This window comes from Rattus norvegicus, chromosome 3, assembly GCF_021556685.1.
Source record: "Rattus norvegicus strain SHRSP/BbbUtx chromosome 3, alternate assembly SHRSP_T2T, whole genome shotgun sequence".
Lineage (NCBI taxonomy): Eukaryota > Metazoa > Chordata > Mammalia > Rodentia > Muridae > Rattus > Rattus norvegicus.
Genome location: NC_141536.1, coordinates 7,533,516 through 7,560,181, shown reverse-complemented (window position 1 = coordinate 7,560,181; position 26,666 = coordinate 7,533,516). Strand labels below are relative to the sequence as shown.

At 52.4% G+C, this 26,666-nt stretch overlaps 1 protein-coding gene across 1 annotated transcript; it reads left to right on the top strand.

Moving 5' to 3' along the window:
• The first annotated feature begins 12,503 nt into the window (after positions 1 to 12,503).
• Positions 12,504 to 16,824, top strand: Sohlh1 (spermatogenesis and oogenesis specific basic helix-loop-helix 1). Its single transcript, NM_001413659.1, is given in 8 exon segments — positions 12,504 to 12,708; positions 13,017 to 13,151; positions 13,528 to 13,675; positions 14,109 to 14,233; positions 14,494 to 14,591; positions 15,216 to 15,402; positions 15,887 to 15,963; positions 16,458 to 16,824. Coding segments are annotated over 8 exon segments (1,038 nt in total). The 5' UTR covers positions 12,504 to 12,643; the 3' UTR covers positions 16,661 to 16,824.
• The last annotated feature ends 9,842 nt before the right edge of the window (positions 16,825 to 26,666 follow it).

Below are 26,666 nucleotides of genomic sequence, written 5' to 3'. Positions count from 1 at the left end.
TCCTGAACTTTCCCCTCCCCAGAGTCTCTCCTATATAATGCAGACCTCTCTCCTCTCCCCTCTCCCCTCTCCCTCTCCACACTTTCTCTCTCCCCTCCCTTCTGTCTCCCCGACTTCACTGACCTCCTCCTGTGTGCTCCAGAGCTGCTTCCCAGTAAACCCGCCTTTATGTCCTCTAACCTGTCTTCAATTGGCTCATTTCACTGAGCTGCTTCCCAGTGAACCCGCCTCTATATCCTCTAACCTGTCTTCAATTGGCTCATTTCACTGGCAGAGGTTAACTTCTCACCTGGTGCTGAGACTGGGGGCGCGGGGAGTGGAGTCCCCCTGAAGCCGTGTGGGACCTCTCCTCCCCCCTCTTCTCTCTGTCTGACTCAATGTTTGGACTCCATGAGTACCTGCCTCCCAGTAGCCTTGGATAGGTGCTCTCCCGAGTCTCCCTGCCAAGAGCTGGTTGGCCAGGACAAGTACATCTGCTCCAGAACAAAGACCAGGGCTTTTTTCCAGGGAGCCTTGGGTTCAAAGACTTTTGAATCCATAATCCTAATCATAATTTTCAGAAGACAAAACCCAAGTTCTAACAGGTGTAAACAATTTAATGTTTCTAAAATCAACACCAAACAGGTTATTATTGTGTTACAAGATTTGAGCATCAAGACCACCAAGCCAGGTATGTTGCTTCTTTTTTTCTCCAACCCACAGCAGAGATAAGAGCATTATCTTCTGAAAATTATGGTTATGAGCATCTCGGCTGTTTGTCCCAAGCCAGAAAAAGTCTGAGGCTTACCCACCACCACTGTTAGACCCCAGGGTATTGGGTGGGTTGATGTTCCACAGTTCCTCAGGTCTCCTGCAAACACCAGGTCAAAACACAAAAATCGTATCCAAATTGTCTGAACTCCCTATGTCCAGTTTTTTTTGGAACCATGCTCTCACCTCCTCCCCATCACTGCAACCCAGCATTAGCAGCTGAGCACCTCTGCACGCTCAGCTCTAGGTGCTGCCCGGCCTCACCCCCACCCCGCCTCCTTCCCAGGCAGCAGCGGTGGGGAAGGAGCAGCCTGCTCACCTTTAAACATCCCCATCCCCACGGCCACGTGACTACACACAGCCAGCGGCAGGACAGCTATAAACAGCGTGAGGCCGGCCGCCATCTCATTTATGGAATAAAGAAGGCGGAACCAGGGCTTTACCACCATCTTGATTAAGGCCGAATGGATCCTGGCTAAGTACTGTCCATCAACAGTCTGCTTCCCGCCCCACCTGCCTATTCTTTAGGGTGGGGTCTGTTCTCCTTTCCCTGGTCCTGGAAGCACACCTCACCCCTCCTCCAACTACCAAGACCATGGGCCGAAAAGGTTCAAATGTACATCTGAGGAAAAAGTTTTCTCCCTAAACTCCTGAACTTTGTCTTCTACCCTTAACATATACATCTGTCCCAGCGTCCTGCCAGATCCAGATGCTTCTTCAAAATCTGCATCTATGACAGAACTGAAGTGGCCCTCCACAGGTGCTCCCTGGGTAGGCTCAAACCTGGCCTTCAGCTCCTCAACCTCAGATAGTCCTGCAGAGCTTGGACATCAGCTGCTCTTCCTGGACCTGGCCAGCATTCTGACCTTCTGGATGCCCACCCCCAGCAACAATGCCCCAGTGTCAAGAAGAAGTAATCACGGACTATTCTGCTGCCCTTTATTCGTTCATTATCAACAAAAGGCTGGGTGCTGGAATTCAGACATGGGACCAACAGCTGAGGTGCCTATTTTACACACCAAAGCAGACATGGCCTCCCTTCTCTCAGCATCCCTCAGAACCTACCTGTTACAGGGCATGGCTGGCATACCTGGCCCTCTCTCCTGAACTTTCTAGCTGAGGGGCTGGGCTTCCCCTCCCCCAAAAGCTCTTCCCTATATAATGAAGACATTTTAGTTTCTTCTCTCTGCATGAGTGCTTCCTCTTTCTCTTCTCTTCCCATCTGCCCGGTCTTCCTCAGCCCCATGGCAACGTAACTGAATCCTACCTCTGTGATTGGTGAACTTGCTCCAGAGCTGCTTCCTGATAAACCCGCCTTTATACACTTTAATTTGTCTTGAATTGGCTCATTTCACCGGTGGAGAATAACTTTTCAGTAGGCACCTTCAGGGGCCACATGTCAGCACAGAATAAGAACATCTCCAAGCAGGACTATTACCAGACCTTATACAGGGGAGTGTTAGGCTACAGGTTTTGGGACAAAGGCCAAGATGGCTGGACTGGGACATCCCTGTCCTCTTTTGGTCAAGAGCTTGTGCTTTCAAAACCCCTTGGAGATAGCTCTCAGAAAACACTGGACAAAGCTGACACCTAGTTCTGGATCTGGACCATATTTCACAGTGAGGACATGGATTCAGGAGTATAGGAAGCTCAAGGATGCTCCAGGGCAGAGACCAGAGGCTCCTGATGCTACAACCATCCTGGTAACAAAGTACCCAGCAAAAGCAACTTAAGGGTGCAAGGGTTTACTGTAGCTCACAGATGAAGGGTAGAGGCCATCACAATGGAGAAGACATGGTTGCAGGAGGCAAGGCAGCCGGTCAGGAGGCTGAGAGAGGTAATGTTGGTGCTAAGTTCACTTTCCCCTCTTTTATTCAGTCTTAGTCAGCTCATGGAGTGAGCCCCGATGCGCACCCTTAGGGTGGGTCTTCCCACCTTAATTAACTTATCCTAGAAACTCTCTCAAAGACATGCCTAGAGAGTTGTCCCCTAGATGATTCTAGATCCTGTTAACGATCAATGTTAACCACATCACAAGTCTACTCCTTGTCTGCCTGACATCCAGACATATCATTTTAAGCCACACACCTCTCTCCTCTTGTCCCTGTAGGTTTACAACTGTCTTATAATGTAAAATGAATTTACTTCAGCTCTAAAAGTCCCTATGGTATTTGATAGTTTCAAAACTTCTTGAAAGTTTGTCTCATCTGAGACTTGAGGCAATCTATTAATTGTGAACTCCTGTAATGAGAGAGAGAGGGAGAGAGGGAGACAGACAGACAGAGACAGACAGACAGACGCTTGAAATATACAATGGCACACTGTAAAGGGGTGGGAACACACCAAGGAATGATCAGACCAAACTGAGTCTAAAGGCAGTCGGGGACACACCAAACCCTGCAGCTCCATGTTGGGCACCTGAGGCTCATCATGGAATCAACTGCAGTGCAAAGGTAGCCGCCCGCCCCCATCTCTGCTGCCTGAGGCACACCCAGCCTCTCAGCGTCCCTCAGCTAAGATCCTGTGGTCCTGGCACCTCCAACACCCTGGGGTCTCCACGGCAGCTCAGGTTTCAAACAGCGGTCTCTCAAGGCTTCCTAGCAAGTGAATTCTACTTTGCCACACACTCCCTGGCCTGCTTCAGCCGCCTTCTGGAACCTTGGTACAAGTCTCTGTGACCTTTAGTCTCACATCTTTCCTTAGTACAGAACCAGTGCCACATGGATGATAAAGTCATTTCCTATCCAAGTACTAAGCAGGCCATGCCCTGCCTAACTTCCAAGATGAGATGAGAGACATTCAGGGTGTGGCCATTGACCCTAAAGCCAAGTTATGTAGCCCATGGAAGATGTAGCTTGGCCCCCTTGAACCACAGCTGGGGTGGGCTCTGTACGTTTGTTTAGGTGGGGTTTTTTTGTTTTGTTTTTTGTTTTTTGGGGTTTTTTTTTGCCCCTGCTTGGTGTCACTCTCGGCTTGGGTTCTCTCATTACATTTAAAGATGGAGCCTTAGGACTTGCTGTTCCCTTGTCCTTGGCAGGGTCAGTGGCAGGAGTCCAGATTCTTGGCTCCAGAGCCCACACACCTAAGGCTGCATGGCTGCCGTCGGATACGGTGGAATCAAATCAGACCTCCTTCGTAGCCTCGAGCTGGGGGAAAGATTGTAGACAATGCAGAGAAAGCCTAGCACAGGGGAAGCCTTTAAAATACACAAAACCCCCAAAGGCACAGAGGAACCGACTCTAAACCTCTTCTGCTGTGGGATGACACTGTCCACAACAGAAATGACCAAGACACAAGAACACCTCACTGACCGCAAAGCCACAGAGAACTAGAAGCAACCCAGCAGAAAGTGACAGGCAGCCTGGGCGGGTGACTGTCCAAAGATGAGAAAATAATTTAATAAGGAGGTAAAATGAAGAGACATTCTGCCTCCGTGCTGATGGGAAAATCACAGGGCAGCAAGACAGAGCTGGCAGATAGCATGGTGGGAAACATGGGTCTGTGGACATGCTGGCGTCGTTGTCATCATCATCATCGTCAGGAGTATCACAGAGGCCTCCTCATCCTATCCCCGAGGAGGCCTGCACAAGGTTTTTGTTTTTCTTTTTCCATTACAGCCTTATTTCTAAGGTCTGATGCTGCAGAGACCTGATGGAGTAACTCAGGAGGAGCTCTGCCTCAGACTCATAGCTCCCCAGGAGCCCACAGAGTCTCTTAATAGGATTCCATTAAAAAACAAAACAAAGCACTAGGCACAGGAGAGATGGTTTAAAAGGTAAGGGCTTGCCACTAAGCTTGACAACTTCCTTCCTCCTTGACAGACCTTTAAAGTGCACACCTTTAATCCTAGCACTCAGAAAGCAGAGTCAGGTGGGCCTCAGAGGAAGGCAAGGACTTCTCCACAGGACTAACCAGGAAGGTGTGCCGGGGGTGGGGCGGGGGAGCAGGGGGCTGTTCTCCTTGCAAGATTCCTTTTAAGAATCTAAAGTGTTTAGTGCTTGGATGGGATCCTCGGCTGTGGGAAGGGCGTTTACTCTGCTGGGATTCACCTTGTAGATCGGTGATTGATAGGCTGACTGGATACATCCTGTATATATACAGACACATGTGTGCAGAGGTGTGCATGAAATGTGCACTCATGTTCTTGTGTACAGAATATGCATAGGTGTACATGTATGGGTATATGCACATGCGTGTGCATGCCTGCATTTATGTACATAAATGTGGAATACTGTGTGTATTTCTCCGTGTGTACATATAAATGTGTGCTTCTGAGTTTGTGCAGCTGACAGATTCATTTTTGTGTACATTTCCACGTGTGTACTGTGCATGGACAGATTTATACTTGCAGATGCACGTGCACATGCATCTATAAAGCCAGACATGCATGCCTGTGTGTGCTTGGATATGCATCTGCACGTGTGTGTTTATGTGTGTTTATGCATGCATGCCTGCATACTCCTGAGAGAGTCCGGAAGGCGACACTGCAGTGTCAGTATGGTGAGGACTTGGTGCAGCAGCCACTCTCTCTAACCATGGCAGAAAGTCTCCTGCTTCCCGTGCACAGTTAAAATGTCACGGCCGTTGGAGCTGCCAGGCTGCAGGGTGGGTAGCTGTTCCTAGGAAAGGGAGCTTGGTATCTATGTCTCACATGGCTGCTCCCTGAGATCTCCTGAAGCACACGCAGCGTCCCAGAGTTCTCAGGTGATCAGCACTGGAGCTAGAGAGACACTGGAAGTGGCACTTGGAGGCATCTTTCTGTATCAACCAACTGGAAGGAAGAGAGGTGTCCTGGCAGCCGCAGGGAGACACGGGCCTTATGTGGGCCTAGGCTGCTCGTGACGTTTATAATTTATCTGGAGGGGGTGTGAACAAGCCATGGTGCTCACTGGAGGTCAGAGGGTATCTGTGTGGGATCTTTCTCTCTGCCATGTGCTTTGTAGGGATTGAACTCAGTAAGTTGGGAGCCTTGGTAAGTTTTACGGTAACGTGACACACACCAGTCAATTGGAACGAGGAAAATCTCAGGTGAGAAAGCAGCCCCTCTACAAAAGCCTGTGGGCAAGTCTGATGATGAATGGTGGATGTGGGAGAGCCTGGGCCACGGCGGGAGGTACACGAGTGAATGATATAAGAAAGCTAGCTGCACAGGCCGCAAGGAGCAAGCCAACGACGGTGCTCCCCCACGACCTCTGCTTCAGTTCCTGCATCCAGGTTCTTGGCCTTTTTGGGTTCGTGCCCTGCCTTTCTGCAGTGACAGACCGTTGTCTGGAAGTACGAAACCAAACAGACCTTCCCAAGTTGTTAGTCAGTGTTCCATCACAGCGAGGAAACCCTAAGACACTGGCTTGGTGGCAATTCAATGCAAGGGAGCCCCTGAGAGCAGAGTCCGACACTGAGGCTGCTTAACTACACACAGGCTCCGCCTTGTTCTCCCTGGTTCTGGTTGTGCCTTGGGAATGTGGCCTTGCCTGTCTGGACACCGAGAACACCAAAAGGAGAAGTTGCAAAAGACAGCAAACTCATACAATCTAACTTTATCAACTAAAAATCTAAACTAGGTGAGCGTCCTACTCAGGGTTTATACTGCTGTGAGGAAACATCATGACTAGAAAGCAAGCTGGGGAGGAAAGGGCTTACACTTCCAGATCATAGTCTGTTGCTAGAGGAAGCCAGGACAGGAATTCAAGCAGGGCAGGAACCTGGAGGCAGGAGCTGATGCAGAGGCCATGGAGTGCTGCTGCTTACTGGCTTGCTTTCCCTGGCTTGTTGAGTCTGCCTTTTTATAGAACCCTGGACCACCAGCCCACGGATGACCCCACTCACAATGGGCTGGGCCTTCCCACAGTCATCACTAATTAAGAAAATGCTTTATAACTGGATTTCATGGATGTATTTCCTCAACTGTGATAATGCTAGCTTGGGTCAAGTTGACACACAAATCCAGCCACTGCAGTGGGTATAGTTTTTTTGAGTCAGAGTCTATGTAACCCTGGCAGTCCTAGAACTCACTATGTAGACCAGGCTGGCTTTGAACTCACAGAGATCTGCCTGCCTCTATCTCATTGGTGATTAAAGGTGTGTGCTCTAAATTAGTTTTTTTTTTCTTTTTTCGGAGCTGGGGATCGAACCCAGGGCCTTGCACTTGCTAGGCAAGCGCTCTACCGCTGAGCTAAATCCCCAACCCCTCTAAATTCGTTTTTAAAAGACCCCGTCCCCTCTACAGTTGGTAAAACTTAAAAAGTCAGAAGATGTGGGAAGGACTATGTGGGTAAGTCACCCATTGGCCCAGGAGCCAGTTCTTTCCACCCGAGTCTGATGCTAGGGCACTGTGCCCTGGGACCCAGTAGAATGAAGGGGGTTTCTTCTCCAGGGGCCTACCTGGAAAAACCCTTAACAATGTTTGACTCCTTTTGCCTGGCCATTCCACCCTTAAAAATCCACAGCAGGGAAGTGAGTAGAGAAACGTTGTGTTCGGGATGTGTTTCCCAGAATTGCTAAGATAACACTGTACAGATGCAAGGATTGCTGACCCACGCCTCACTACCAAGTCTGAGGGAAGTACAGCCACTCCAACCCTAAGTGCTGACGTGATTGTCAAGGCTCACACAGCTACTGAGAGTGCTGAAGGGTGGGCTGGCTGCATCTCCCAGAGCCCCCAAGCCCCCTCTGCTCCCTCTGTTTCTGGTGATACCCAAAAAATCTCTCCACATCTTGGGAAATCAGGTCAAGAAACCTCAGGGTAACCACACTAGGAGACACTCTGAGGAGATGAGTCAGGACAATAGGACAGAGTTATGCCGTGCCACGAATGTCCAAGCAACATCACTGCAGGCCAAGGCAGCACTCTCAGGTATGCTGAGCAAGGACCTAGGCTACATCTACAGTTGGCACTGGAATCCCGGGGACCATTCTGCCCCCTGTTCCCACCTCTGCCCTCCTGAGTGGCTGCTGAATCCCAATGCATGTGGTATCCTGAGCTCCCTCCAGCTTTCACTATAGAGCTGTCTGACTGTCCCTTTTGCCAGCTGGGGCTGCATATGGGCCCTCAAATCTTTCCCATGGGGCCTGGGCCACATCCTGCTGCCCTGGAGGCACCACTTCTTTTTTTTCTTTTTTCTTTTTTCTTTTTTGGTTCTTTTTTTCCGGAGCTGGGGACCGAACCCAGGGCCTTGCACTTCCTAGGTAAGTGCTCTACCACTGAGCTAAATCCCCAGCCCAGAGGCACCACTTCTTAACAACAGACCCAGAGGGCTAGCCAGGCATGTACTCTGGCTGGAGGCCAAGATAAAGTTCTGTTCCTTAGTCTTCAGGGACCAGAGGGTCCCACGATGGCTGGGATCCAGGCTGTTTGGAACACATAGTTCCAGGAAAGGGCCCTGCTCTGGTGGGAAGTGCACTTGAGTGGTAGAGAGGAATTCTCTGCTTTAAGACAGTAAATTCGCTCAGGCAGTGGTGGTACATGCCTTTAATCCCAGCACTTGGAGGCAGAAATAGGCAGATTTTGAGTTTTAAGGCCAGCCTGGTCTATAGAATGAGTTCCAGGACATCCAGGGCTACAGAGAGAAACCCTGTCCTAAATAACACACAGCCTAACAACCAAAAAAAAAAGACAGTAATGTCATGGTCCCTCCCTCTGCCATATTGGCTGTCTTCTCAGGGCTGTCATGCATGGGTATGACAGAAGATGACAATGTCTAGTGACCTAGGAGGACCAGGAACTCCTCTCTGGACCCTACTTCTGAGCTATGAAGTCTGGGCATGTTAGCAGCATCGGTAACCGGCAGGGCTGTAGATGAGCCCACAGACACCGTGAGACTCAAATTCCCTTGAGAAAAGTCCTTCACATTCCCCAGCCCCTCTAATACATTCAAGGCCGATCCACTCAGGACTCTCAGGTCCCACCCCGAGTCCACTGCTGAGGCCTCTGTGAACTGCCAGCTTGTGGTCCAGCAGGGCTCGCCTCCCCTTTCCCTTCCTGCCTTCCTCACGCCCCCCTGACACCAGCCCTATAGTCCTGGCCGCAGCCCTTCCTGCAGATTTGAAAGCAAACCAGTACAGGGACAGAGGTCAGGCCCAGATGGGATTGGGACAGAGGACTTGTGGGCAGTGCCAGGTGGAAGAAGCCATTAGTCCTGGAGTTGAAGCCCAGACTGCAAGGACACGGTGTTCCTGCTTGGACCGCACCCAGGTAGTGAATTGTGACACCAAATCAGAGATGTGTAGCAGAGGGTCCTAGAACAGCAAGGTCACAGAAACCAGAGAGCTCTCCTGGGGTTACTCTGCCTGACAGGCAGCTCTAGATTGGCTCTAGAGAAGCCAGGGGAGGGCCAGGTACTGTCTACTTCTCAAGGACACTGTCTGCTTTTGAAGCATGTGCTCCCAACCCCACATTGCCTTCCTCAGTACTTCAAGGAGTGTTCCTGTCCTTTAAAGCTCCAGGTGCAAACCTTCGCCTCCACCCAGAACGGTCCTCAAAGAACAGCTCTACCTCTTATTTTACACAGGGGAAACTGAGTCCCCCATCAACAGTGGTGTCTCCTGACTACCTTCCAGTGAGCTTGGCCTCAGAAAAGCAGAGACTGGCTGGAAGGGGACGGGGAAGGGAGCATGGTGGACCAGGACCAGGATCAATGCCACCAATGTGCACTGTTGACCCTGAGCCCTCCACCTGTGTTGCATGACATGTGGTCACTTGGGTAGGTAGGAGCTATGTGTTCTCGCTGTAGAAGGGCTGGCTCGCAGGTCACTGGAAGCCCTTCCTCACAAGAATCAACAGTCATCAACTGCAAAGAAGTGGCCAGCAGAAGACCACCAGTGACCGGTGTTGTAGCAGCTCACCCACCCTCTTCCCAGAGGCTCTGTCTGAGAGGGGTTGCCCTTCTGCACACTGCACTTCTTTCTGGTCCCAGTGTTGCTACCTACTCTTACGGGGAGACACCTTGTGGGTCCCTCCCCATGCCTGCACCGGAGCTGCTCTTTGCAGAGGGTGTGAAGAAGGGACACACTCTCATCCCCCCAAATGTCTGGACAGTCTTGAGTTCTGGGCGCCAGTAGACTGGTTCAAATAAATGTTCCTTCTCCAGAAGGCTGCAGAGGGTCCTGAGGATGAGAAGTCTATCATGGCGGATCGGAGGGCGTGTCCTGCAGGGTGCATCTGCCGGGGGCCTCTGCCGGGGGCCTGTGGAATTCCCACAGGAGGGCGCTACCTACGGTGTTTGGGGTGGTGTCTGTGAGAGGCATGCGGACTTGGTGAAGCAGAAGTCAGAAACCGCGATCACCTCTCTCTTCACTTTGCCCCTAAACACTTTTTTTTCCAAGACTGATGGGGGTGGGGGTGGGAGGAGGCGGCGGAGGCGGCGGCAGCGGCAGCAGCGGCAGCAGCGGCAGCAGCAGAAGCTACAGCAGCAGCAGCAGCCGCCCCAGGAACAAAACCTGTCTTTCCCGTCCAGTCGCTTGTCCTCGAGCGCCCCCTGCTGGTCGCCCCTTGCACTCTCTCCCCATGGGGCTTATGTGGGACACTGGGAATGGGGAGGGCCTCCACATTTAAAGCAGGCAAGCATCCATGGAATCACACAGCTACTGTGTCCTGCCAGCTTTTCCCTTTCTCTTCTCCTTCCACAGTGCTCAGTCGGGTAGAGGCCTGCACCTAGAGCCCCAGTGCCCTAGGACACCCCTGCCAGAACTTGCTACCCAACAGCCACTGCCCCCTCTGGCAGGTTCCCTACCAGGGGGATCCAGACCATCACCCAGGGAGACCCTACTTGGGTTTATATCACGAACTGACTAGGGTCCAGCAGGGAGGTGACCTTGTTGGCTGTCCTGGTTTGAATATGCTTGGTTCAGGGAGTAGCACTATTAAGAGGTGTGGACTTGTTGGAGTGGGTGTGTCAATGTGGGCGTGGGCTTTAAGACCCTCATCTTAGCTGCCTGGAGGCCAGTGTTCTGCTAGCAGCCTTCAGATGAAGATGTAGAACTCTCAGCTCCTCCTGCACCATGCCTGCCTGGATGCTGCCATGTTCCCGCCTTGATGATGATGGACTGAACCTCTGAACCTATACGCCAGCCCCAATTAAATGTCGTCCTTATAAGAGTTGCCTTGGTCACAGTGTCTGTTCACAGCAGTAAAACCCTCACCACGACACTAGGCTATCAGAGATAGCAACATTTTGGAGTTTTGTAGTGACATTTTGGAGGGCACTATAAATAAATACCTGGTGACATTCTTCCCTGGAAGACCCAAGTCCCAGAGTGCAGGCTGCCTTCACTCTCCTGCCTGAGTAAGAGGGGAGAGGGCCATTGTGATCAGGTCCTGCTGGGTCAGTTCCCTGCGTGGAGCCACCATGTTCCTCCTCTCTTCTTCCCCCAGGGAAAGCCCGGGCCCCACAGTGCTTTCAGAACTCGGTCCCTAGTTCCATCTCAAGCTCTCAATAAACCAAAAAACCCCGTGTCTCTCCTGAAGCACCATAGCTGCTGCGTTGGGCTGGGGAATGGTGGACTGCCTTAGCCCCGAGTCTCCAGGACAAAGAGTTAACCCCCTGGCTCTTTCTCCACACCCCATTCCAGAGTCTGTACCTTTCCTTCGTCTAAGGCTTTGCCTCTCCACCAAGGCAGCCTGAGCCTGTGAGCCCATGTCAGCAGGGCTCTCACCTTGCTTCGGTCAGCCAATGTGTTTTTCTGGTGGCTGGGCAGAGCAAGATGAAGAGAGGGGCGTGGCTGTTCCGCTTACGATGCCCACGTATGAGCTTTCACCGCTCATCCCAGCCCTTCACTCAGGACGCCGCTCAACTGGAAGCAGAGGCAAGAAGTCCCACTGTGCACCCCCTCATCTGTGGCACTACCTGCAGGTCCCCAGGAGAGGTGCGACGGTTTGCATTAACTATCCCCAGGAGAAGTCCCCGCTGGAAACCCTAGAACCCACCACTCACCACTATGTGTGCCTTCAGGCCCCTCCCTGTTTTCTCTCTCTTCCCTCCTGCCATCCAAGGATTATCTGCCAAGGGACTCCTGCCCCCTAGGACTGAGCTTTTGAAGACAGGCTCCAGATGGGGGCTTCAGATCGGGGGTCTCCAAACCTTGCTAGGGGCCCAGACCAGGGATGCAGGTGGTGCACTTCTGGCTGCCGGAGCAGAACCTGGGGCTCATGTGGTTCATTGTTTGCTGGTGAGTGAAGCCAGTCACTTAGGTACGGGTTGGCAGGCCACCTGAGTGCTCACCAGGGAAGGCCAGGTGCTGCGTGGCTCTGGTGACCCGGTAGGCTGGGTGATAACTATGTACTTAGGAAGAACAATCTGAGGGAGCATACCTGAACACACTACAGTCCTGCGGAGACTGGCCAGGGTCCCACAGGTGTCACTTACGTTGTGTAAGAGCCTTCTTCTCCCAACTAGGTTATAAGCTTCTTGAGGGCAGGGCTGGACTCCAAATAGCTCTGGGGTCTGCTCCAAAGAGCTGTAGGCAGAGTCACTTTGGGTGGGAAGGAACAAACGCTTGGCAAAAAGAGCAAGCATAGGCCTGGGCACCCCGCTGGCCGGGCCCCTAGAAATCTGCTAGAGACCTGTTGAACAGAACCGTGTAGCTACTTTCTGGCAAAGCGGCCAAAAGCAGAGCTGCAAGCAATCACGTGGGCTGTGATCAGGTCACGTGGTCTGAAGGGCTGCACGTGAAGCAGTGAGTCAAACACGAGGAGGGGCGGGGCAAGCTCAGCACGAGGTGGGCAGGCTTGGGAGGGGGAGGGGGGTGGCGAGACGCTTGCATGAGAGTGGGCAGCCAGGCGCTGGTTGGATGCGGAGCTCCTGTGGGTAGGCAGAGTGTGGGCGAGAGGGCGGGCAGGTGGGCAGAGCTAGGGCCATCTGTGGCTTCCAGCTTGTTGCTTCCCTCCAACTTTGTTCCAATGGCGTCCGGTGGCCACGAGCGGGCTACTGAGGATTACGGAGTCTCCGACATTACCGGATGCAGGTAAAATTTGGGTTGACGGGCTCTGGGAGAGTCAGGTTCCAAGGCCTTTGCCTAGGGTTTACTTACATCCTCACCTTACCAGGGACAGCCGGGCAGAGCTCCCCATCTTGGCATGGAGGGGAAGGAGGGGGAGGAGGAGGGGGGAGAAGGAGGGGGAGGGGGTCCTGAGCTGGCCAGGTGGTATTCCTGGATAACCCAGGCCAGTCTTCACTTCTTCCAGACATCCACACCAAATGCCCTAGTTCTCTGTGTAGGGCACTGGTATCTTTTGTGGGGTTCACAAGTGGTCTTGGCTCCTTTCTCTGTAGCAAGACTCCTCAGACTGAGACTCAGGAGAACTTGGAGACTCCCTCACAAAGCTCAGCCCTCTGCCCAGCTCCTGTGGCTGCTGCAAATTGGAGCCCCTGTCTTCGGAGAAACGTGGTCAGCGAGAGAGAACGCAGGTGCGGGCAGCCTCGTGGTGGGCAGGATGCCAGTGGGGTGGAGGAGTTTTAGGTCTGTCTATGGTTTAACTAGCTTATACCCGCCTAGACCGACCAGGATTCAAACCAGATCCCCAAGTAAGGTTTGTGGACTAGGTCGGGGTGTTCCTACAGCTTGACTTGGAGTCACCCTTTCACATACCGGGACAGAATTGCTTCAGGGCTGTGCCGTCAGCCCAGAGTTACTGTGTGTCTCAAGGGTTCCGACGGGATAGGCTGCTGCGGCCTGAGCCTTGCTGCTCTGGAGGGAGGCCTTGGGGGCTGCTCAGTGGTGGGTTCCAGAGGTTCTTTGGCTCTCTGGTGAGGGTTGGATTATTTTCCCCTTGTCTGGAAGCAGGAGGAGGATCTCCTTGAGCTGTGAGCGCTTGCGGGCACTACTGCCTCAGTTTGATGGCCGTCGGGAGGACATGGCTTCCGTCCTGGAGATGTCTGTGTGTTTCCTCCAGCTTGCCCACAGCATGGATCCTAGCTGGGAGCAGCTCTCTGTGAGTCCTAAGCAGGCGGGCCTTGTCAGGCCCCTGCAGCCTGTCTACTATGGGATGTCCTGGTTTGGGATCATCGTACCCCTGTCTTCTCGGTACTGTGTGTTCTGTACCATGACACATTTAAACCATACCAGTTGGCATTCTTCTGAGGGGCAAGTGTCCATTGTGTCTTCCCAATATGGATTGATTAGTTTCCCGTATGTGATACCTGTGTGTGGGAGTTTCAGGGTCTCCACATGTCCAGTTCTGACCAAGAACACTCACACTCAGACTTCTCCCAAGACTGCTGCCTGACTCTCAGTGACGCCTGGGTGGATACAGCCTGACTCAGGAGCAGGGGTGGGGTGTTAGAGGAGTGAGGCTTCAGTCCATGCATACCCTTTCCCTGTGCGACCCTGAGTTTCTGGCTAGTTTGTGTGTATTTAAACTTCAGGTTCCTCAGCCTCCTCAAGAGATGTGGCACATGTGGCAGGGCGATGTTCTGCAGGTAACCCTTGCGAATCAGATTGCAGACAGCAAGCCAGACTCCGGGATAGCAAAAGCATCTGCCGTGGCTCGGTTAGTCTCCCTGGGGCCATCCCCGGGCCCTGGACGCTGTCTGAGCAGTCATGTTAACTTTGTAATAGTATGCCCACACCTATGACATAACTTCACGCTCAGATGTCTTTAGATGGCCCCTTGAGACCTGCTGTTCACAGTACATAACCCAGGGTGATCTTGTCTGCAGACTCGGGGCACTGGGAAGCAGGGGGGTTACTTGGCTCTTCTGCTCTCTGGGGCTCTGAACTCCTCAATGCCTTACACTTAATGTCTTTCAGGGTGCAGGACCCCCCATGCTGTGGCATGCTGGATACAGACCAGAGCCAAGCTACTGAGAGGGCGTCGGAGCTTCTGGAGAGGCCTTCCTCCTGCCCTGGTAAGAGCCAGAGCTCCTTGTCATTCAGTGAGTCAGGTGACCTGTGACCCTGAAATGACCCTTGCTGAAAGGGGTGCCTCCTCTGGGCAGAGTCTAGAACAGCTGGCTCTCACCTCTGCCTGTGCCGAGGTCGGGTGGCTGTGAGGCCTCCAGCTTTTCCAGCTGTTCCTCCAGTGCATGCATGGGGTCTTGTCCCCAATGCCATGCCCCAGTCAGGAGATACCAGTGAGTTACCAGCTGGGCTGCTTCTCATGCCAGTTTGCCTTTCCGGGATGCTTGGTCTCCCCCTCGGTTATATTTGCTATGTCTGCACGTCTCAGCTGGCTGGCACGGGTTCTAAGCAACCACAGACATAGGGTCGGGATCGGCAGCTGGTCTGAGGGAGAAAGGAGTTCAAGGTCATAGGAGCAGTGCTGAGGGGAACTCCTGATTGGAGCCCTTTCGAGTGACCCAAGGCCTAGGGGCTACCTTTTCCAGGAACCTGCCCTGACCCAGAGTTGGACACCTAGTTTTGGTCACGCCCCTGCGTGGTCATCTGTTGTCAAATACTTCTGGCTTTCACATGCACACACTGTAGGACAGTACTTGGCCTAAACTGTGGGTAACCTATCTTTTCCCTGTCAGAGTCCTCCAGCTTGGGTGCTGGGCTCCCACCCTGGCCTCCTCACTCATGGCAGCCAGCCACTCCCGAGGCGAGTGACGCTGTTTCTGGTGGATCACAGCAGGTGGGATCCCTGGCCGGGGACACTGAGTCTCCGGGCATGCTGGCTGAGGAGGCCAACTTGGTCTTGGCATCTGTGCCTGATGCCAGGTGGGTGCTTCTGAGAATGTGTGTCACTGGCCTGCCTTCAGCCCACCGCTAGTCTCTGCTTTTCTCCACTTCTGGAAGCTTCTGTTTCTGACTTTTTACACCACACTGAGAGGAGGCCCAGGCAGCAGGCCCAAGCCAGACTCACCATGTGGCTTTCTGATATGTGTTTCTAAAACATTTTTGTCTCCTAATTGTCTTTTGTTTGGGCTGATGGTGAAATAATTTTGTGTTTGGGGAGCACACACCAGCTGGGGTGTGGGAGGCAAAGGGAGGGGTGAGGCAGTGGCTGGAGAAGCCAGCACAGATCTCTGTTCAGCAGAGCACTGCAGCTATGGTCTGTGCCCCTGGCTGTGGTGTCTTCTCTCGGTCCTTTTGGAGTGAGCCTCCGTGGGATTGTGGGCCTTTGCAGGATTGGGCTGGGTTTCTGTTGAGTTTCTAGTGTCTAGGTGCACTTGTGGCCACTCGGGGATCTTCTCATCTCCAGGTACACCACAGGGGCAGGGTCCGAAGTGGTGGACGGAGCATCCTTTCTGCTGACCACCAATCCTGATTGGTGGTTGGGTGAGTGGGGCCGTGAGCCCAGGCTGCCCTTCCCCACACCGGCCCTGGCTCTGGGGCCTGTGTCCAACCTGACAGGACCAGGAGACTGTACCCAACCCCAGCTTACTCTCTGACCCAAGGTCCCCGAATCATCTACCCCTGCCTGGTGATGATCGGGATGACATGTGCCACCACACAAACACGTGATACTGGAGATGGCTCTGTGAGTCCTGGGTGTTTTCAGTAATGTTCCTAGGTCACCAGGACAAGTCACGTGTTGTGCATCCCCTTGACCACACTTAGGATCCGGTGCTGAATGAACACTGCTGTGGTTCCAGCATGGAAAGCATCTCCTAAGGCAGGAGCCACCAGAGTTGGCCTCATCCTATCTCACTGGGAAGAGAGGGCTCTAGAATGGACACGGTGGTGGCAGCACGGGAGCCCCTACCACGCTGTGGCCAGTCTTCTGCCAGTGTCTGGGGCACGTGCCTTACCGATGTCTCCTTTCCTCCCAGGGTCAGTGGAGGGCAGAGGAGGACCAGCTCTTGCCAGGAACAGCCCAGTGGATGGGGCAGAGCCAATCTACATTGGAGACCCTGAGCCCTGCTCCCAGGAGCTCCAGGCTGGCCCCGTAGAGCTGTGGGGCTTGGATTTTGGCAGCCCTGGCCTGGCCCTGAAGGATGAAGCAGACAGCATCTTCCCTGACTTTTTCCCCTGATGGCTTAGTTGCCCCATAGTTTAGTTTGCTGGGAGAGCTATCCCTTGCCTGGGTGTTGTATTTTGGGTTTGGTTTGCAGCTGCAGCCTAATTTGAGGAAGGCTGGCAGGACTATGAGTGGAGTTTGTATTAAAGAGAAAAGTGGTTTTTCTGGCAGAAGCAAAATTTCCCTGGCTTTTGAGTAATTAATCCAGTTCATTGGGCACATTGCCCCAGTCCATTCAGAGCACAGGCAGCTGCCTGGATCTTTGTGGAGAGATTCTCAGCTGGGTAGGATCCCTGAATAAACTGCTTCTGTGCCTTGTTCCCAGTGCCTGCCTTCTTCCTCCTCCTCCTTCTCTTCCTCTTCCTCCTCTTCCTCCTCCTCTTCCTCCTCCTCTTCCTCTTCCTCCTCCTCCTCTTCCTCCTCCTCCTCCTCCTCCTCCTCCTCCTCCTCCTCCCGGGAGTTGGGTGTTTGAGTTGGGTGGTGTCTTTCTAGGGACCCCAGTGTCCTCTCCCCAGTGCAGCATATCCTGAGGGAAGGTCTGCTATCCCATTACTGCCAGTCACCCCTGTACTTGCTGTTCTTGTGTTCTTGGGGACCCTCCGGGTCTGGCCTACACCCCTTCACACTGGGCTGCTGTGGGCGGATTGAAGGTTGGTAGGTGTCTTTTTCCTGTTCTTCTGTCAACATCTGGAGACATTCCAGGTCCCTGGGACTCCTACCCTCCACCCCCCACCCCGCTGTGAGTCCCTGTTCTGGGCTACAGCAGCCCAGCCTGATTCTTCCAAGAACCTTGAATCAGATCAGAGCTCCCACCAGGCTGCCCCCACATCCACTGGAATGTTCATTAATTCCCATGAGTCACTGCAGACAAGCTCAGGAGCAGGTGGCGTGGGAGGAAGCACTTTGGGATTGTGAGCGTTGAGATCATCACACAACCCCAGGAGCTGAGGAGGGCACATGGGTAGCCAGGAGGGTCTAAGTGTTGGACACTGTGTTCCAGGTGGGTGCTGAGTAGAGCTATCCCCCTCCCAACCACGGGTCCTTGCCACCACCAACTCTTGTGGTTTACAGGGCTGAAGACCTTGTTCAGGGGAGGGCGTGGCCTCCAGATTCCCGCCTGCCAGTGCGCCAAACCCACACCAGGTTCCTTGAGCACAGGAATTGTAGCCTCACTTTGGCTGTCTGATGTTTGAGCTTATCCGTCAGCTCCGACTGTCTGGATCCACATGTCTTCTAGGAGACTGCCACATCTGCATGTGTGCATTTTCATGTTGGCGTGCTTGTGTGCAGACTGTGGATGCTAAGGCATGCATGCAGGCATGTGTGTTTGTGCATCCATAAGGCGTGTATGCATTTGTGTCTGTGTGGCATTTGCATGCCCATGAAGGTGTGTGTGCATGCATGCATGTTAGGGCATGCATGTGTTGATGTGTGCAGGTAGGCTATGAAGGTCTTTGGAGGCACAACATCTATACCTGTTCTACTGTGTGACTGCTCCCCTGTCCTGGGACAGTCCCACAATTCACAACCTTAGTCCTGGCCTGCAGCTCTTTCCGGTTTTGTCAACCCGGAGGCAGGTCATGGATGATTTAGGAGCTGTCTTGGTCTTGCCCATTCCTGCAGATACGCTGAATGTGTTTGGCCATCTATGCAGCTACTCCCCTGGACACCTTAAATCTTAGGTGTCTGCAGTCACCTCACTGTGGCACTTGAGAGGGAGAGCCTTGTTCACAGTCATGGCCTAGGTCCTGGGGGATGGAAGAATTTCCCACAAAAGTGCCAGGGGACAGGTGGTCTCTCCTTTCTGAGCCAGTGCTTAGAATGAACCTGAGGCCCAGCCTGGCGTGTGAGTAGAAGCAGTAACAGGTGCCAGACCCCGAGCAGGTGATGGGAGACCACAGGGCTTAGGACAGCAGGGGCCACAGTCTCCCAGGGTCCTGGGACTGAGGTCAGCTTTCTCTCAGTAGTACTTCCAGGCACCCCACAGAGCATATGAAAAGGGCTGCCTGGCTCAGATGTTTGGCCATGGGGTCTGCTACTTTGCAGGGGAGCCGGGAATCATCCAAAGGTACGTAAGGAATCATCCAAAGGTACGTAAGGCTCTCTCTGGAAACTTTCACACTGCCAGATTCCTCTGGAACCCCCAGTGGTTTTGAGCGGCAGTGCCTAGGTGTGTGTGCCTTCAGTCCATTTTGAGAACTCATCCGTGCCCAGAGACTGTGACAGAGTCTTGAGGTAGCATTAGGACTTCTCTGTCTGGGCCGTAACACTGGTTTAAAGAAAGCCTGTGTGCTTTGTGAGGAGAACTGACCCATGTGACAGCACAAGAGTATCAGGGGCCCTTCTGTGGGGTCTTTGCAGTCATGGACTTCAAGGATGGTTGTAGGAAGGGGGTTTAGGGCAGTTAGAAGTGTGCCTCGACACCCCCCAAACCTCTCCAACTTCACCCCTGCATTCACGAGGCTCGTGTTCCCTTTGTGCAAACATGCTATGTTCATACAGAGAGCTCAGAATGAGGGATGGGGAAGAACAGGTTTGCCTATGTTCCTGACACAATTGGGAGGTCCCCACAGGAACAGACACTGGAATTTTGGAAGCTCAGAGTGTGTCCTTTGGCAGAGGAGTGAGGATGTAGAGGTGTGTGTGCATTGTGGGGCACGTGCAGGAATATGTATGTCTGACGGGCACACATGGATATATGCACGTGTGTGCGCATGTTTGCCCTCTGGGCTGTGCTTCCGTGTCCTGCCCTCTCTTGGCTGTTGTACTGGGATACTGGCACCTGAAACCACAGATGGAGAGACGGAATTCTGCATTCTGGTTCCTGGGCCCCAGTTGTCCCTGACTTCAGGCTATCCCCTGGGGTCATTCTCCAGTGTCCCTGCCCAGTGCTCTCCAAGCTCTACAGGTCCTCCCATGACTTCAGCCAACCAGATGTGGCCCTGGGGTTGCTTGAAGAATGGTCTAGGGGCTTGTGGCACCCAGCACTTTTCCAGTGACATTTCTGGCGGAAGGATGCCCTACAGAGATTAGCAGTCACAGAGGCCCAGGGATGACACTCCTGGCTGCAGTGTGGCATCCAGGGTGGTAGATCTCTGGATGCTTCCTGGCTTTTACAGATGTGGCAGTCAGGCGATGTGGCCAGCCGTCAGGAAGTCCGTGGGTGTGCCTCTTTTGAAGCTTTGACCTTCATGGGCCAGGCCCTCCACATCCCTGCCTGCCGCCCATCTTGGCTTTTCCTGGTAGGTGACACTGGTTTAGCTCTCCCTGCTGAGGGAGGACAGCTCTAAGTGCAGACAGTGACATTGATGCCCTCATACGGCCTGACCTCCTTCGTTCAGGATTCTTGGGTCAGGCCATGGAACACGAAGGACTGCAATGTGGGAGGGAGGGCAGAGGACATTAACCTGACAGAGGTGATGGGCCTGAACGCTCCTGGTCATCAGGTACTCCCTGCCAAGAGCTGCACCTCCCAAGCCCCTCCCCCAAGCTTGACTAGCACCATGGACTACAGTAACTAGCACCCTGGCACCTACCTAAAGAAGTTAATACACCTCCAGCTCCCAAGAACTAATCTTATAGCTGTTAGAGTTGACAGTCTGTCTAGCCCAGAACTAGCCAGCCAGTACCTTCTAGCTGGAGCAGAAAACGGCCTTGCCAACCCTGTCCGGAGAGCCCCAGTGTGCATGGACTTCTGGTTTGCTTCACTTCACCTACCCCGATGCTTTGTGGAAATCACAGGTCAGGAGACAGAGAATCAGCAGTCAGGAGCTTTAAGGATGTCAAACTTGGCACTGCAACAGTTAGGGAGTACAGATGGTCAGTGAGGGGCACCCGCTCCTGAGGCAGATGGTCAGCTAGGGCCACCCACGCCTGAAGCCGGAGGTCAACTGGGGTCCAGTCCACATCCTCACTAGCTCATACTAGTGGATTGTTCCAGTGGCCCTGAGGTCATCTCTCAAATAACTGGTCCCCAAACTCAAATCTGAGCTCTTCCTGACCTGACCTCAGCTGGTGTCACCTACATCACTTGATCAGAAGCAGGACTGTCTGTCTGTCTGTCTTCTGGACTGACAGGCTAGCGCCAGGGTGTTCCCTCTCTTCTTCTTCCCATCCCTCCGTGTGTGTGTGTGTGTGTGTGTGTGTGTGTGTGTGTGTGTGTGTGTGTCTCGTGCGCACACGTGCACTTGTGTCCTAGGCAACTGCTCCACTGAGAGAGCAGTGTGTGTCCTGAGCTGGCCGCCTGCAGGTGGCAGCCACACTCACTTGAACTGTAGCTGCTGCATGGGAGACAGGCTTCAGACCTGCCCAGGCCTGCCCTCAGTAGTCGCAGCTCAGCCGGCTCACTCAGTACTTGATGAAGCCGAGTGCGGCCTAGCGATTTCTACCACCATCATGATCACACTCTTCCTCCCCAGTGGAACCTCACAGAAGCCACCTCACTGCTCCTCACACGTTTATATAATTTGTGTTCCTAAACACTGGACTTTTCCGTTTTTGAAATTTACACAAACATCAGATGGGCAAACTCTCCCGGGACCGGGTTTTCAGTACGTTTTTCTCATTTGTCAGATCCTCTTTCCCTCCCCCAACTTTCCCCTTCCTTTTGCCTGAATGCCTACTTCTTCTTGAGAGTATCTTATTATCCTAGGGTGACCTCAAGCTGACTGTGTGTCCGAGCAGGACATTTGCTGACCTTTCTGCATCCACCCTCCCTAGCGCCCAGCTTACAGTTACCCTACACCACACCCACTTTAGGTAGGGTTGGGATCAAGTCCAGGGCCTTGAGACTGCTAATCAGTGGTTGCCAACTGGGCTATCTCCCAGCTAACTCGCACTTTTAACTTTTACTTTTTTTTTGAATTTGTGTTTTGTGATTGGTCCACGTTGAAATTTGTGTCAGAATCTTGTTACTTTGTTTCTTAGATTCATTTTACGTGTATGCATGTTTTGCCTGCCTGCCTGTATGTCCGTGTACCACATAAATGCAGTGGCCACAGAGGCCAGAATAAGGTGACACATTTCCTGCCACTGGAGTGACAGCTGGTTGTGAGCCACCATGTGGGCGATTGGGGATGGTGACTCGGGTCAGATACAATTTGCAAAAGTATCTCTTATTCTGTGGGCTGGTTTTTAAAAAATAAATTTAGTGTGTGTGTGTGTGTGTGTGTGTGTGTGTATGTGTAAGTGTGTAATACCACACATGTCGGGATCATTAAAACTCATAGGGGTTGGTTTTGAACTCAAGTTGTCAGGCTTGGCCGCAAGCTCCTTTGCCCACTGAGCTATCAAGTGGCCCCAGGCTGTCGCCGCTTTACTCCATTGTCAGGATCCTTTGAAGCCTCAAGCTTTCAGTTGTGTGAAGCCGTTTGTCTTTCCTGTTGCCGGCACTTCTGCTGTCTGTGGGGGACCTCTAACAAGCTCTGCACCACAAACTCTCCCTCCATTGTTGTCTGAGGATTCAAAAGCCTTGGCGTCTAGGTCTAGGCTTGACTCATGTTGACTTTGGGGGTGTGGCGGACAAAACATCTTCCCTTTATTCCAATATAGTGGGCTTTGAGTTTCCCGTGTTTGCAGAGTTACCAATTAACTGATCTCAGCACCCTTGCTGGTTTATTTTGGGCTCCTCACTCTGCCTCGAAAGTCCAGGCATTTGTCTTTACCACACCGTTTCATCATTGTAGCTTTGTAATACGCTTTCTTTGTTTGCTTTGTTGTTGTTTTTAGATAGGGTTCTATATACCAGGCTGGCCTGGAACTCACAGAGATGAGCCTGCCTCTGCCTCCTGGGTGCTGGAATTAAAGGTGTGTGCCACAGAATCCAGCTTGCAATATTCTTAGAAGTCAGGGTGGTTTTCTTTTTTTAATTTTAAGTTTTTAAATGTTTTTTTTTTTTGATTAGGGCCCTTCGGGGTCCCATTGGAATGTTGGAATGAGATTTTATTCCCCAACCTTCAATGGGATTCTGGGAAGGACTGCAGTAAAGCTGCAGGTCCCTCTGTGGTGTCCAGCTGTCAGCAGCATCGGGTCCCAGTGGCAGAGGGCTTCTGTTTAGCTATGCCCTATATTCTGTTTGCAACATTCTATGACTTCAGTGCCACAGAAGACTTGGCCTTCTTGGTTAAGTTTGTTCCTCGTCCTTTCTGCTCTGCTGCTATTGTAACTACGGTTGTAGTCTAGTATCCTCTGTCATTGTACGGTGAGTTCTGAGTGTTGGCTGTCTGTCTACCGTAGCCCTCTCACAGTTAGCTTCTGCAAACTTGATGAAGAGTAGAATTATCTGAGGGAGTCTCAGGGCATGGCCTCCCTCCGACTGGCCGGCAGGATGTCCATAGTTCACTTTCTTGATTGCTAATCGATGCAGGAGGACCCAGTCTACTGTGGGCAGTGACATCGATGCCCTGGCAGACCCAGGTTTCTATGAATTCTGGCTGCAGGAGCTGCCATGAATAAGCCAGTGTGTGGTATCCCTCCACAGTTTCTGCTTCAGGCTGTGCCTTGAATCCCTACCTTCCCTCAGTGATAGACAACAGTGCCGTGGTGTGGTGAGGGATGCTGGGATACATGCTCCTCTCAGCTGGCTGCAGACATCTGTGGGTACTTAAGGTCCGAGTACCGGGAGCTCCTAGGGTGTGTGCTCTCTCGCGGCCGGACGGGTTTACATTTGTGGAGAATCTGCATGTTGATTGTTCCTTGTTTCTTCACACCTGCTGACTCTGTTGTTGTTTTGAGACAGGGCTTCTATGTGTAGCCTCGCCTCACCTGGAACTCTCTTTACAGACCAGGCTGGCCTCGAACTTGCAGAGATCCACCTGTCTCTGCCTCCTAACTGCTGGGATTAAAGGCACATACCAATACAGCCTGGTGTCTACTGACTTTTTATCTAATCCCTACCATTGTCTGTGAGCTAGATGATACCAAGTCTCGGTGGATGGTGCTCTGAAAATGTGACTTCGGATGCAAAAAGCATCTGAAGTCGACTAAGAGCCTTGGGATGACCCTGATGGCTTGGACGGGTCCTAGATGTGATGAGAGGTGTGTTTGCAGGAAGAGGCAGGAGGCTCGTAGTGAGACTGGGGAGTGTATACAGCGTCTTCCTTACCCACGCCCCACTAGCATGGCCTACTGGTTGCAGTGTCTGAGCCTACATTGGCATGGCTGAAGTGGAAGTTCCTGGATATGTCAATGATGCAGACTCGTGTGGTGCTTTGCTAAGGCAGGACCCACGGGAGGACATGTGGTGTTTGACGAGTATAACTAGGACTCAATGGATGGCGTGCTTGCTTGCATAGGTGGCTTCCCAATGCTTTGTTGGCCTCAGCCTTCCATGGTCTTTGCTTTGTTGAGAGAGGCATAGCAGAGAACTTCTCCTAGGTGGATGGTCCTGGTGACCCGTGCTGATCCGGCAGAGGCCTGGATGTTTCTACTGGATTATACCCCTGCTGCTGATCCCTGTTTGTATCCTGACACGACTGAGCTGGGCTGCTGGTATCCTGACAGAGATTGGAATTGCCTCAAGGAACTGCTCCTATTCAGGTCCACATCCTCTTGTCCTTTTCTCCCCTACCTTTGGACAAGAAGGGGGTGGAAGCATTTAAAAAAACCCTTATCAAAAGCAGGTTTTAAAATCTAAGCCTACAAATGTCATTGTCACCCATGGCCGCTGTCAGTCTTACACTTCCTGTGGGTTTCCGTATGATCATGACATGCCTCTGTTCTGGTGTGACGTCGGGCTTTGAAAGTAGGGGATCGACTAGAGTAACTGCACAGGGGACAGGTGTGGCTTGGAGACTGTTGCGAATGGGCTGGGCCAAGACACAAGGAAGCAGGTCTTAGAGACTGGATAGCACACAGGTGTCCACCAGGCCTAGTGAGACTTAACTGTTGGAGACCAGTGCCACCTGGTGGCAGCTCCCAGAGCTGCAGGTATCAAAAGGGACACTGTGCTTTCTGCAGGGTCCTGCTCCATCCACATCTCCTGCACCCATGTTGGCACCTGCTGCTTTCTAGACTGTGCTGCTCAGAAGGGTGGTCCCGGATTTCAGCCTGGCCTATTTACCTCCTAAAAAATATGGCTGGCCATTCTTGGTCCCTTTGGGTGGCCAGCGTGAATATGCAGGGAAGGACAGGGGTTCTGGGTTCCAAACTCTCCTGACATAAGCCAGCAGCCTTGGTGTCTGATCAAAAGGAATGAATTCTTTCTAAGAACACAGCAAACGCGGCACCCCACATGCTGGCTGCATTTGGGATTCTCCCACAGCCCATGTTCAGGGCTGGCTTGGCCTGAGGAGCCTGAAATCTGGCTCTAGTCCAGCAGGGTTGTGGCGTCTATCACTACCTAGGGTGGCACCCAGATATGACGGTCCACAGCTCCAGGCTGAGACAGCTCCATCCCAGGGGTCCAGGCTGGGAATACTGAGGCGTTCTACGTCCTTGCCTCTACCCTTTCACGGTGATCACCTAGGTAAGACCCATTGATGCCTCCCTCACCGCACCCCCGGATCCTGGGCTGCCCCTGCTGAGACTCTCAGCCGCCTCTCCTCTGACAGCTCTGTCTCTAGTTTCCCGGAGACCTTTCCTCTGCCACAGAGCAGTGCCTGGCCCAGCAGCAGAAGGGGCGACATCTTGCTCTTCCGGATCCCATGGAGAGTTGGGATTTATCAGCCCAAGGAGGACGTTTTCCTTGGCTGTTCACTTGGCCACGCCTGGAATTAAGTAAAACACCTATGAAGGAGATAGTTTTTCAAGACAGGGTTTCTCTGTATAGTTGTCTCTTGTTCTGGTTGTCCTAGAACTCACTCTATAGACCAGGCTGGCCTTGAACTCGGAGATTCACCCCCCCCCCACCCCCGCAGTGCTAGGATTAAAGGTGTGCACCACCACCACCAGTTGAGGGATTTTTTTCTTAAATAAATCATTTTAAGTGGGAAGAACTTTTTTTGTTCTTTGTTTTCTGAGACAGGGTTTCTCTGTGTAGCCCTGGCTAACCTGGAACTAGCTCTGTAGACCAGGCTGGCCTTGAACTCAGAGATCCTCCTGCTTCTACCCCTGCAAATGCTGGGGTTAAAGGCATGCACCACCATCACCTGATGGGAAGACTCACTTTTAATCCAGATCTTTTGAGGTGAGAAGATCCACCTTTAATCTAGGCCCTATCGTCTGTTGGCAGCCTATATAAAGGATAGGGAAGAAGGAAGCTTGCTCTCTCTTTGATTACTAAATCTGTTCTTTCACTGGCATTGGAGCCTGTACGTTTTGGGGTTCTAGCACATACTGAGCTGAGACTTCCAGCCTTGTGAACTGAGTGACTGCTGGGTACCTGGACTAGCTGGACCACAGCCTGAAAGACATTCTAATTAATTTAATATGTATGTTCCTCTAGAGAACCCAGACTAATACAGACTTTGGTACCAGGAGTGGTTCTAGAGCAACAGGAGTATAAGGATGAATTTTTAAGTATCCGGAATAGGCTCTCCAATTTGCCAACACCCACAGGTACTGAAGCCTCTCCTGGAAGCTCGGAGAGCACTGAGAGCCCGTGGTGCGAACTGTTTACAGATTTAGGGAGACAAATGCGCTTGACTCTCCCGACTCACCGATCGTGAAGGGCCATGGATTTGGTGACTGCATATAAAGCTTCTGACAGTTTGTGGAAAAATAAGGAAAATGATGGTGCTGGCTGGTCCTAGCATCGTTTGATAAACTGACAGAGGAAAAGGATGAACTGCAGGAAAAATTCACAAACTTCTAGCATTGCAGAATATATGAAGGCACTCACTGATAAAACTAACCAGCTCCATGCACATTAACAGTCTAATGTTTCCAAGTGTGCCCTGGAAGAGAATCTCCTCTCCAGCGGCCACAGAGCTCAAGTTGAAGTCAAACTGAAGCACTCACTATAAAGATGGCTGAATTACAGTGGAAATTCAAGCCCCACCTTGGAGGTGTCGGTGGTCACAGTGAGGGACTGGTGGGTAAAGTAGGGACCCGGTGACTCTGGGTGGGGATGTTGGGGGGACCT